The sequence below is a fragment of the Herpailurus yagouaroundi genome, unplaced genomic scaffold (genome assembly GCF_014898765.1).
Source record: "Herpailurus yagouaroundi ecotype Mexico unplaced genomic scaffold, PumYag 139, whole genome shotgun sequence".
In the NCBI taxonomy this organism is placed as follows: Eukaryota; Metazoa; Chordata; class Mammalia; order Carnivora; family Felidae; genus Herpailurus; species Herpailurus yagouaroundi.
The window spans coordinates 36,999,048-37,012,780 of record NW_024412394.1 but is presented as its reverse complement, the minus strand read 5'-3'; the positions used below and the strand labels follow the sequence as shown (position 1 = coordinate 37,012,780).

The 13,733-nt window shown below is 34.4% G+C and overlaps 1 protein-coding gene across 9 annotated transcripts in view; it reads right to left on the bottom strand.

Annotated features, from left to right (window-relative positions):
* MYO6 (myosin VI) overlaps window positions 1–13,733 on the bottom strand; it is a 145,867-nt gene that overhangs the window by 27,550 nt on the left and 104,584 nt on the right. For 7 of the 9 annotated variants that reach the window (XM_040473984.1, XM_040473988.1, XM_040473985.1 and 4 more), the window contains 6 exons: window positions 13,568–13,663; window positions 13,118–13,291; window positions 9,311–9,349; window positions 7,608–7,701; window positions 1,089–1,219; window positions 916–993 (listed from right to left, as the gene is read on the bottom strand). In XM_040473984.1, coding sequence (XP_040329918.1) covers window positions 916–993; window positions 1,089–1,219; window positions 7,608–7,701; window positions 9,311–9,349; window positions 13,118–13,291; window positions 13,568–13,663 — 612 coding nt within the window. Of the gene's footprint in view, window positions 1–915; window positions 994–1,088; window positions 1,220–7,607; window positions 7,702–9,310; window positions 9,350–12,385; window positions 12,773–13,117; window positions 13,292–13,567; window positions 13,664–13,733 lie in introns of those variants that run through there. The other 2 variants (XM_040473991.1, XR_005789837.1) reach the window with 2 other exon arrangements.

Below are 13,733 nucleotides of genomic sequence, written 5' to 3'. Positions count from 1 at the left end.
TTAATTTTTTTATTTTATAAGAAATGGTATTGGTTCTCTGCAGTAAAAATATTCAAAATGGAAATGCATACATTGGTAATGCATTACATAGGTTTTTATCTCATGCTCAAAAATGTGAAATCAGATTTATTACTATCATTAATCTAGTCTTCAAGGCACTAGAGATATTTATTAATGACACTGCTAAGTCAAACAAATACGGTTGGCTATTATATAATAAGAGTTGTGTTTAAAATTATGAGGATGCAATTATTCACTCAATATTAATGAAGTCAGGAATGGTGAAAATGTTATGAACAGATTGTGAATAACATTTAGGTATTTGTTTTGTACACACGTTATGAAATATTCTATAACTCAGTCTTATAACCTAGTACAAGAATCTATAAATACAAAAACTATGGGTTAGCCTAAAATTATGTCACCTACAAAAGTATTTACACATTCATTCATTCTAAGATTTGAAAGAAGTTGGTACAAACCTCAGTCCAATTTCCTGTACCTTAAACATCTATTTATACTCTAATAGAACTTGTTCTTACAATGAAGACTCAAAAGTACTGTGAGATTTTTAATTATTGAAGACTGAACTAATATGTTTTAGAAAATGTTTCAACTTTTTAAAAACATAAACATTTTCTGGTTAATCCTTATTTAAGCAAAAAAATCCAATTAAACAATGCTCTGATTCCAGTACTTCCAAATGTGAAATAAAAACTGTAAAACTTATACATAGTACACACTGTAAACTTCTAACAAGTAGAGAAACTGTGTACACACACACACACATATGCATACTATTACTGATACTCATATAATTCATGAATAATAAGAATTACTAAACACTTCAAAACATGCCTTGACTCCAACTATCCATATTCATCATGTTAAACTTTAAAATACAAATGTACTTACCTTGCCAGGCCTAAAAAATACTTTTGTTAACCCAAACTTGTAGTCAATTTCATTCAAGCCCAAAGCTTTAAAAAGAGCCTGAAAAATAAAAGTTCAAAAGTTAAATGCCAAATAGTAGTTAGCAAGAAAGACAGTTCATAGCTAAGAAATTTCAATTTAGGCAGTATTCGTACCTTGCAAAACAGTCTTGGATCTAATCTTGCAAGTTTATCTGGCATATACTTTTTATACATGTTGTAGAGTTCATGAAAGGAAGCTCGTGATGGGAAACCACCCTGCATTAAGTCCAAAACAGACACCATACCTAGATTCATAAACAAACACAAATTACTGCCAATCTCTGCACCGAAGTCCAAAAATAACTTGTGAATGATCAATTTTATAAATTAATGTTTAGAAAGGGGCAATTTATATGAATCATCCCGAAAGAACTATTACATAGGGACTATCATGTCCATACTCAATATGTACCAACTTATCCACCACCTAAAACTATTGTAGCAAATTTCATCTAAAACCAGCAGGACTAATCATTTTCTAGGGCACAAACTACTAGTCTCTAGAAAGCTCAAATCTAGTTTGTATCTTTTTTCTGCTAAAAACCTATGCCACAATCAACAGTATAGGAGGTAAAGGCCTGCATTAATTCACTTTCTAAGTCCTGAGGTTAATTCTTTAAAAAGATTCCTAATACAGTCTCTAAGAAGTAGCCCCAAGTTCTCACTCAAGCTTATAAAAGGCAAAAGAGAAAGAAAGGGGAGCTCAGTATTTCACTATAAAGATCCCTTTTCACTCACCTCTCAAAGAAGCTAGTCTATTGGGGTAAAGAGTCTATAGGAGTATCTATTTTCAGTATAACTCTAGTACGTCTAATTTGAGCCTTGAGTCAGTGTGAAATTTTCATGTCAGAAAAGCATACGGTAGTCCGGGAAAGGTTCAACAATTGTAGATAATGCCAGGACTTTTATTTACAAAAAGGCCTGTATTTCACTCTCTGATACTTTCATATCAATGGAGATAATAAGATTATTCAACAAAGCGTTGAATGGCTAGCCATTTAGAAAACAAATGTTAACACTGGACACCGGATCCCTCCTCACTCCTCATACCAAAATAAATTCCTGGTGGTCAAAAATTTAAATTGGCAAAATGAAACTACAAAATATATTTTTTTAAATAAGTGGATTGTTATTTTAAAAATAATCTCCCAGGAAAGATATCTTTTCTAGAGAGTCAGACTGAATTTTAACCTATCAGACTGGCAAAGGTATAAAACACCAATCGTACTCAAAGTTGACCAATAGTACTCAAAGTGTAAGAAAACACACACATATACTACTGGTGGGAAAGTAAACCAGTGCAACAATTTTGGATGGCAATTTGGAAATATTTATCCCCTTGACTCAGTACTTTCTACTTCTACTTCTATGAATCTATCCTACAACTTGTCACACATGTGGACAAAAATGCACATTGAGAATGCACACATGTCCACTGGATCGCTGAAATAGAAAAAAATACAGAAATAACTTAAATATCAATGAATTAAATGATATTACAACCATATGGCAGAATATGGTGTATTAATTTAAAAGAATGGGCAAAGCTTTATTTAACCAATACAAAAAATATACCCAAGACACAAAACTAAGTCATCACACCTGAGAAGACTTTTTAGTTATTATTATTGTGTACTATTTGATTTTTTCTTAGAGTCAACTATATAACTATTATAATTTTTAATACTAATTAATGAAGCACATAAAGGCAATCATTCCTAAGGAAAGAAATCTCTAAAACTAAATCTAGTTAGTTCTAGGCTCTGCTCAAGAAGTAAAGATTTGGCTAGTATTGTTACAATTCTTGCCCATGTGTATCAAATAAACAAGTACCCTTGGGAACGTACACATGTGCCACCTCTGAGTCCCCTAGCTTGCTCTGTAGCTGAAGACAACATATGAACTTACAAAAGTTCATTAAGAATTTCATGAAGCTTCGGGGAGCCTGGGAAGCTCGGTCGGTTGGGCACCTGACTTCGGCTCAGGTCATGATCTCACCGCTCAGGGGCTCAAGCCCCACATCAGGCTCTGTGCTGAAAGCTCGGAGCCTGGAGCCTGCTTCCAGTTCTGTATCTCCCTCTCTCTCTGTCCCTCTCCCACTCATGCTCTGTCTCTTTCTCTCAAAAATAAATACACATTAAAAAAAAATTTTTTTTTAAAGAATTTCATGAAGCTTAACAAATTACCAAGCCTAGGGCTGCTTTCTCAGCACTTGAAGCTAATTTACTCTAAAAACCTTTCAACACTTTAAAAAAAAAAAAAGTCACCAAACCAAGTACTCTTCCTTCTAGAAATGTGACTGGTGAAGGGCTTATTGGTGCAGTCTGGCTGGTTATATTCAGAATCCTCTTTGCTGCCACAGATAGGCAGCAGAGCCCCAAGGTTACAGAGGAAGAACACCTGCCTTCTCTTACCTTCCCCTACTTTGCCCTGGTGTTGGCTGATCAGAAGATAGTAACTTTAGTAAAAAGTCCTAAATCAATTAATTCTTCTTAAATCAGAAAAAAATAATGAAAACAGAAAGGCAATCTAGAATTCAAATCTTAAATGTCTTTATTTTACAAAGCTTCATAAGTATTTTTATTTCTACTGATTATTGGGGTGTTTTGTTTTTTCATTTTCCTCATTACCTAGCCACATAATTAGAACCAGTTCTGTATCATTTTACTATTATTATTACTTTAAAAAAAAAGTCAAACTACTATGAATTGGTGTCATCTACTAAACTGACAACACATCTTAGCATATTGAAATACACTGCTTAACTGAAAGATAAATCCTAGCTAAAGCATCTATAACCCCACACTCTACCAATTTAAAAGTCTATATAGCTAAATATAAACATGCTTGACTTGCCAGGACACCGGATGCTCATTTAGGAAATAAATGATTTATTGTCTTAGGCTAAACAAACCATGAAGAGATATTTAAATGAGAAAGGAGTCAAACTCAAAATAAAAACTATCTGAAGAAAATATCACAAAAATACATCCATATGTATGAATATGGCAGACATGAATTATTTAACATTACAGTATTTGTTAAAATTATTAACAAAAAGTCTTCACATGTGCCAGACCGTGCATTTCATTCAACAAATATTTACTAAGTCTAGTATAAGCTCTGCACTGCTCAGAGGCTGGGATAAATGTGCAAGCCAAAACAGACACTGTTTCTGCCCTTGAGAGATTTATAGGTTAGAGAAAAAATTACATGATTGCACAAATCTATATATAATTTATGGCTAACATGAAGGTGCTCAGCACTCTTTACTCAGACCCCTCTTTCTGTTAAGGATATCAATAAAGGCTTTCACAAGGAAAGGACAATCAAGCGTAGAAATGAAAGATGAAGACAAAAGTTAGTCAAGAGCTTCTCAGAGGAAGCAGTATGTGCACAGGCCTTGTGACAGGAGGGAATATGGAGAACTTAAGGAACCAAACAAAGGCCAGCATGACTGGAGCACAGAGAGGAGAGAGAGAGTAGAGAGAGATGGAGCTAGGAACACATGGGCCAGACCTTTGGGGCCTCATAAGCTACTAGGATTTTACTCTTTCCCCTAATAATACTCAGAAGCCATTACAGCATTTTGAGCAGTAAAAAGATGTGATCAGACTTGAGTTGTAAAGCAACAATTCTGGATATATGTGAAGAACAGACGGAGCAGATGCAAGAATACTTAGGAAGCTACAGCAAAAAGCCTGGTGAAAGATGGTGATAGCTTGGATTGGGAGTACTAAGACTCACTGTTTGCCAGCAGAGCAGATCTTAAATATTCTCACCACAAAAGAGAACTGGTAATTACGGGATCTGATGAGACTGTTAGCAAATGCTATGGGGATAATCATTTTACATACAGAAGTATATCAAATCAACATGTTGTACACCTTGCATTTAATGTTATAAGTCAGTTATATTTTGATAAATCGGGGGGGGGGGCAAAGACTATTTAGGAGGTCACATCAGGCAGTGGGGACAGAGAATACATAACTATGCTGTGCAATATGGCACCCACTAGCTACATGGTTTGCAGTTGCACTAGCCACATGTGACTATTTAAATTTTTAAAAATTAAAATTAAATTTAAAAATCAGTACCTAAGTCATACTAGCCACATGTCAAGTGCTCAACAACCAGAGGCATCTACCATATTGCACAACACAGATATAAAATATTTCTATCAACATGGAAAGTTATATCAGACAGCACTGGGAAGAGTGAGAAAGAAACAGGCCTAAACCAAAGCGTGAAAAACTCTTAACAAACACTACCCAGAGAAAAGAAGACCCTGCAGAGGAGTTGAGAATTTCCAGAAAATTAAAAAGAAAAGCAGGGGAGCACCTGGGTGGCTCAGTCTGTTAAGTGTTAGACTTCAGTTCAGGTCATGAATTCGAGCTCCAAATCAGGCTCCCTATTGTCAGCATGAAGCCTCCTTTGGATCCTCTGTCTCCCTCTCTCTATCTGCTCCTCTCCAGCTCTGTCTCTCTCTCTCTCAAAAATAAATAAATATTAAAAACAAAAACAAAAAAAGAAAAAAAAGAAAATCAGGTACATGGTCTGATTCAGGAGCCAAGGAAAGGATACATTAATGGGCCCAATCAAGTCAAATGTCGATGTCCACTAAGATGAGGACTGAAAAAGGAATATCTGATTTAGGATCAGGGAAATCTCGGGTGACCTTATCAAGAATTATTTTGTTGTGGAGCGCCTGGGTGGTTTAGTTGGTTGGACAGCTAACTCTTGATTTCAGCTCAGGTCATGATCTCATAGTTTGTGAGTTGGGGTCCCACATCAGGCTTCGCAATGACAGCATGAAGCCTGCTTGGGGTTCTCTCTTTCCCTCTCTGCCCCTCCCTGCTTGTGTTCTTGCTCTCTTCCTCTCTCTCAAAAACAACTTGAAAAAAAGAAAAGGAAGTACTCTGTTGGACTGATCAAGGTGAAAGCTGAATTCTCTTGGGTTAGAGAGTGAGTGGAAGGCATGAAACTGAGAAAACAAAAATAGGCTATTCTTGGACAGAAAAGGACAAACTATAGAATAAACAGTGAGGCTAGAGATAAGGAAATAGCTGGAAGGGAATATGGGTCAGAGGAAATTAAGATTAAGACTCCACATGTTTAAATGGTAGTGAGAGAGACTACCTCAAAGGGAATGATTCAATACAAATAATCGATATTGAAGATTCAAAAGAAGGTAGGAAGGGATGATTCCAAAGAACTATAGTCTCAACTTGGAAGAGAGGCACTTCCACCTTCTTAGCAAAAGGGAAGGTTATGCAGGTAGGTAGCAGTGTTTGGTAGCACACAGGTGAAGCTTTCCATCTTCTAGTAAGAAGCTGAGGCTGTCTATTGGCAGAGATTCAGAGATCTGGAGAGAGCAGGGTGGGTTTGCCTAAAGCTTATACAATTGTAATTTAAGAAAAAAGTACAAAATTACAAAATACAAAAGAATATAAAAGCAGGTACAGAGCTTTCAAAGGAGCCCATCTAAATGAGGGACGCTGAAGTTTAAGTGACTCTAGCTTTATAATGAATCTGACTTTGAGAGGAGCAAAATAAGGAGTAAGAAAGACCAGAGAGCTTAAGGAAGTATCACAAATTTGGGATGGAGCAAAAGGCAAGTAGAGGACTCATGCCCTGGGAGACAGGAGGCGTAGCATGGGTGTGGAGAGAAGATGGGCATGCAGTACAGGAAAAACAGTGAGCCTTGTGCCTAAGACTTCTATGACTGAGCAAAGTTAGAAGGTGGCAGGTGAAAGGTGGAGAGTGATAGTTTAGCCAAATGCACAGAAGTTCTGCAGCAGCCAAGGGCATTGTGTTTTCATTTTTTTGTAAGCAGTGGAGTGAGAGCAAGGACACCAAAACCCACCTCCTGACCCAGCTATTTAAGGAATGAGAAATGAACTACTGCCAGCCCGAGAAGGCCTGGGTGGCTCAGTCCATTAAGTGTCTGACTCTTGATTTTGGCTCAGGTCATAATCTCAAGTTTCATAAGGTCAAGCCCTGCTTCAGCTCAGTATGAAGCATGGCGCCTGCTTGGGATTCTCTCTAACTCTCCCTCACTCTCTGCTCCTCTCCCACTCATGCTCTCTCACTCTCTCAAAATAAATAAATAAACTTAAAAAAAAAAAAAAAAGAAAAACCTACTTAAGGCACATCTAGGTTTGCAGTTAAAGAGTTTTCATAAATTTTACTTCAATGCTGTAAAGTTGTTTTATTTCACAATAAACTATATCCCAATTTGCTAAAATAAATTGCTAGCCATGCTTTTCTTATAATTTAAGGAAATAGAAAATAAAAATCTTACTGTACTTAAAAACAAGCAAGATAGCTGTGACTGGTTTAAAAACATTCCCAACACACATGGATATAAATTATAAAAATATGAAAATACCTAGGAGTGCCTGGGTGGCTCAGTCGGTTGAGCCTCTGACTTCAGCTCAGGTCATGATCTCACAGTCTGTGGGTTTGAGGCCCGCGTTGGGCTCTGTGCTGACAGCTCAGAGCCTGGAGCCTGCTTCAGATTCTGTCTCTCTCTCTCTCTCTCTAACCTTCCCCCGTTCATGCCCTGTCTCTCTGTCTCAAAAATAAATAAACATTAAAAAAAATTTTTTAAATATATATATATGAAAATACCTGAACATTGAAGTTGAGACAAAATCTGGGCACCTTCAAAGTGGTGGCTTGTCATCTTTAAATTAGGTTTGATACAACGAATAAAGCTTGCACCCTAGGAGAATAAAGATACTTTTTAAGACAATACAATAAGCATTCTTATTTTTCTATTTCTATGAACATCAGTAACTATCAAGCATGTTGCCATTAATATCTGAACCTCTTTTAAAATAATCACTAAAGAATCTAAAACTTAATTAGCATACTTTTAAAATTTCAAGCTTGGAATGAATTTCTGCATTATATACTAATGTTAGAAACATAGTACATTTTAGATTTGAGTACCAAAAATTGTGTTATTGTAAAAAGAAAAGTCTTTCATTGAAAAATATTTTAACATATTTAAATATAATACATTTTTCAGACTGACACATATATGATTTTATTCTACATTTAAGTATATTTATATGCTATATTTCTGTGGTAAGAAAATTTTCCTATAACAAGACAAAGTAATAAAATTATGCCTCTTAAAATTTAGACCAAAGTGGGGAAAAATAAGTCAACCTTTTTCATCATTCTGTAAGTCCCTAAGCTGCACCACTTCACATTTTAAAGTTCTGTTTGTTAAACAGCATTTTTTTAAAGCTTTTAAAGGCATTCATTTAGAATCAGTTATCGGATTACGTTGAATGAGGCACAAAGAATATGGATATGTGCACAATGAACCTGTTGAGTATTAAAGTGAATATACCAAACATCCAAATAACTGTTCCCTTTCAGAGCAGTCCCCTTAAAAAACTGAATAGTTATTTCAACAATGATGCTCACTGCAAACACTTTCAGAACACTTTTTGGAAGTATCTTCTTATAAATCACAAAAGTACTCTCATTATTTGCCCTGTATTTGGTGTAATCTATATTTGGGCCATAAAGATAAAGGTAAAATACCCTCCTCATCAGACTTGGTTTTTAAAGATGTTTAGTTCCTAAGAGATAAATATTTGCAACCAATGAGAATATCTGCTAATGCTTCCAAAAGCAAGTCTAACAATAAATTAAGCAATAACAGCATCAAAAGAATAAATATTTGGCTTTTCAAAATGACTACGTGAAAAGGAAGAATACCTGGTTAAGTTCTGTAGATCTGTTTAAAAAATAAGCCTCACCTTGAATCATGCCCACATAACCCACATATCATACTTCTTTCTCTGGCAAATTTTCCATTAAAAACCAGAGTGAACTACTAAAATGTCTAGTTAATTAAAAAAGGGGGGATATTGCCTCTATAACAGGACATAAAAATGTTATGTCCATTTTTTCCGTGACAACACTGTCAGGCTGGAGAATGTTACTACTAGAATGATAAAATGAACATGAATTACATGCATTATCTTTAATCCTAAAAAATATATTTTCTTTCTCCACATAAATAACTAATTATTTTCACTTTTCTGAAACTACAGGATAATCTGAATTGAGTAACATTTGAGAGAATTCTGTACATTTATAAAATAATGTGACTTCCCATATATATTTGACTTTCTTCAGAACAAGCCTAACCAAAATGACAACCATTTAAAAAACTAATTTTTTTTAATGAGGGAATTCAGTTTTAAATTAATTTCTAATTATTCTATGTTTACTCTGTTTATTTGAGTAATTACTAACAGTAATTTCAGAGGACTATTTAAAAACTCTGAATTTTTTAAAATTTTACTCACAGTACTTCGAAGTTTATCCAGAAGCAGATTTAACTGTGTCTGCAGAAGAAAGCAAATCACTTTACTATTTCAAAAAGCAAAAGTACACAATGTCATAAGTTACCATTAGCTCTCCAACATTAGCATAAAATAACATGCAATAACATCAACATACAACACAGTGCAACTTAACAACTGATACATAAATTGTTTTACAGTAACATGCAAAATATATGGCTAATATGATGACAAGGACAGTAACTTATACTAGTCATACAGAACATGTATAATTAAAAGACTGAAAATTAGCAATGCTATAAAATATACACACATACTTGCAGGCGGGATGAATGAGGGAAAAGTGTACAGGCAACAAAGGAAGTACATGAAAATGCAGGGGATGCATTCCATAATAGATCAACAGAGCTGTACTTGAATATGTAGCAAGCTGGGTGCAGTTTCTGTCACACTCCATTGAAGAATGAAGACATACTTAAAATACACACTAATGGTATTAGAAATGTTTTATATAACACTTATCATAAATGAAATTGTCCTGCCTGGCTGTCAAAACCCTCTTGGCTATTTTAAAATATTTTACATTCCAATTATTTTTAAAAGCTTGGACAATTTTCTCAAAAACAACTTGACAATGTATACTACAAGTTACTATATTTTCCTGTTTCTAATAATATTAACATTAAGTGACAGTAATTTACTCTGGTTTAATAATACATTAAAATCATGTTTTGGGGCGCCTGGGTGGCGCAGTCGGTTAAGCGTCCGACTTCAGCCAGGTCACGATCTCGCGGTCCGTGAGTTCGAGCCCCGCGTCGGGCTCTGGACTGATGGCTCAGAGCCTGGAGCCTGCTTCCCATTCTGTGTCTCCCTCTCTCTCTGCCCCTTCCCCGTTCATGCTCTGTCTCTCTCTGTCCCCAAAATAAATAAACGTTGAAAAAAAAAATTAAAAAAAAAAAATCATGTTTTGCTTTATTTCTCTGCAAAGTAAATTATATAAAATTCTCATATCAATTTTATACTAAGATGCTTATTATACTACTTACAGAAGATAAATCCAGATGTTAATTCCTAAATTAACATTTTGGATCAATCCAATATGTTAATAATTATTATTTTTAATAATAGTCATCATTTAATAATAATATTTAATAATAGTTATTATTATTATTAATAATAGGTAGACTGTACTGAATACTTTCTATGAGTCAGGCACTGCTCAAAGATTTTCACAGAAATGATCAGGTTCAAACCACAAACAATTCAAATTAAGTATGTATTATCAGCCTCATTTTTCAGGTAAAAGCATTAAGGCCCAGAGGGATAAATTACTTGCCTATGATCATGGAACGAGTAACGGTAAAGCCAAGATTCCAACGGTTCATTCTCTTACACATGAAACTACAGTATACTTCAGACATCATAGGCTTAAGTTATAAAAATGGAGTAAATTTCTGATTGGATTAAAAAAAACACAGTCACACCCCACTTATCTGGTTGACTGAGTTCTGACAACTTTAATCAATCTGGACCACAAACAACTGAAAAGCAAGTACGAGAGGCACTAATTTGAAAAGAAAACAAATGTCACAAAGTCCATGCCTCTTAATCCATAGACTAAGCATGGTATTCTCCAAAAAATTGGAGATAAACTAAGTCAGAAGAGAAGCAGCAAAAATAAACTTGAGAGAAGAGGGAAGACTGTCAATTATCAAGGAAGCAGTCAAGGACCATAAGGCATAAGGATAAACAGTTTTATGAAACTCATGCTCTATTTGTATTTTATTTTTAAGCATACAAATATTCATGTATGTAACAACAGAGTAAGACTTCCATCAAAGAGGATTGTTTTCTAAATCACTAACAGTAAAAGAGTTATGTTTCAAATAACCTGAAAATGTTACTTTTCAGCAGAGAACCTGTGGTTCTCAGAAATGATGGGTAACTGAAGTCTTACTGTAAATGCTAGCCTGTTTTCTTTTATTGCCTTACGTAACTTGAATTTAACAAGCTATTCTACTATATTTTAAATTAAGAATTACTATTAATACATCATTTCAAAGTATCTCAACACATTTTTGAAAGCTATTAGTAATATCACTCAGTTATAGTTTTTTAGCAGTTTAATGTGCAAAATACATCCTATTGAATGTAAGTAATATTTAGGCATTTCATATCTCAACATAAAAGAATACTTTAATTCAAAGAATTTTTTTTTATTTTTTTTTTTAATGTTTATTTATTTTTGAGAGAGAGAGACAGAGTGTGAGCAGGGGAGGGGCGGAGAAAGAGGGAGACACAGAATTGGAAGCAGCCTCCAGGCTCCGAGCCTGGACGCAGGGTTCCAACTCACAGACTGTGAGGTCATGACCTGAGCTGAAGTCGGACCCTTAACCGACTGAGCCACCCAGGCGCCCCCTTTAATTCAAAGAATTTTAAGAATGTTTTGTTTTTATTTATACTGTCTAAAATTTCAAGTATGTTCTTACAAGCAATACCACTATAATATTACATTATGCAAATAATAATATCCACTTCATATAGGCTAATATACTATTTTATACTAATCTGCTATCATGTGTCTATTCAGGAATTTCAAAATATAAAAATAAGAGAAAAAATATTGCTCAAGAGAATTAGGAACTCATAATGAATATAACTTATAATAAAGTTAAAGAATTTGTATTCAATTACTTGTAAAGTATTATAAACTTTCTCCTATATTTATATATACTTTAAAAAAATCTAGGTTTATAAACATGATTTCATCAAGATAGTTAATTAGAGCCCATTTCTATCCACAAGGGATTTCAGGAGGCTTACATTGTTGCTATTATTATAGTATTCTGATGCTTAAAGAGTTTCTAATTACATCATTTTTAATATTTAAAGTACACATAATAGAAGGCATATGCAGAGGTTTTTTGTATATACAACAATACTTTGTGAAGATGTATACAAGAGAAATTAATTCTATGTCTTTGTTCTATTTATAATTTTTTATTCATTAAAAGTTTTTAAATTACCTTTTTCTATGCTAAATACTCAACAATTAAAACCAATTCGTGTTCCATTTCTAAGACACATCATGTGTCAATTCCCTGTCAGACCTCAAAGAATAAATTTTTGATCTAAAATTAATAAAACAAATGAGATGTTCTTCAATGTTAAATAAGCAGTTTGAAGGGTTTGTCACACAGAGCATTTATCTTTTACAAAGTTATCAAAAGCTTTAATCAAATTTTAGTGTAAAACACAGTGAGAGAAAACACATTGAAAATAAATTAAAAACTAAATTAATAACTTGAGACGGGCTCTTTTTAACATGGCAGCCATTCTACATATGAAAGTCCAGGAAGGTGATCATTTACCTGAAGCCCCTGGCTGTGCCTGCTTTTCCTCTCTCAACTCAACTAGTCCTCTCTAGCCATCCCGAGCTGGACTACTCCAGCTAAAACAAAACTGCTGAATGAGGAAGGAAACAGAAAACACATGGGAAAGAGAAGGTTTGAAGGTCAACCAAACAGTAAGCAGAAGCAAGAACATTAGGAGAAGCAGGTATGAATCAGATATGTTAAGCAGCAAGAAAGAACAGACTCATAAGATTTTAAGAATTTCTGTATGTTCAATTACTACACCTATTTTATGTTATTTTGTATACAAATATCAACAATGCAGGGTCTGCTCTTGCACTTCACTCATGGGATTTCTGACAGTGATCTGCATTATCCTCTGTAAAGTACAAAACAATATATTTTACTTGAAATGCACTAAAAACAAATTTTCAAATAACAAATTTAACACAAATACCTTAAACTTGTTTCCCACACTGATGAAGCTAAGTTTTCCTGCTTTTTGTTTAGTATCTTTGTTGTTGTTTGTAGATGATTCAAATAATTCTCGTATAAATTTATCCCTGGATTCACATATTAAGGATTCAAGAGACATATGTAAAGCATCATTATTTTTTTCCACAAATTGGGTCTGAAAAATAAAGCAAACAGGAATGATTCAGTCCATCCCTTGGTAATATCCCTTGATACAGCTCTGCTCAACAGAATTTCTGAGATGACAAAACTGTTCCGCATCTGCACTGTCCAACACAGTCCCCACACATGAAGTGTGCCCAGTGTACTGAGGAACTGAATTTTACATTTTATTAAATTTAAACTGAAATAACCAGATGTGGCTGGAGGTTAACATTATGTGCAGCGCAACTTCAACTTCAAATGGTTTTCTCTTAGTAAAAGTCACACTCACTGTTTCATAGCACACTGCCCCTGCAAAATGCCTGATAATGAAGCCTTCATCATCTCTGATGTTCCTATGGACTGCCAGCTTAGATTTTCTGGGTATCTGAAAAGAGTACATGCATTAGTTATTAAATTATCAAAAACATATTACATAATCTCCTTAGAAAACATCT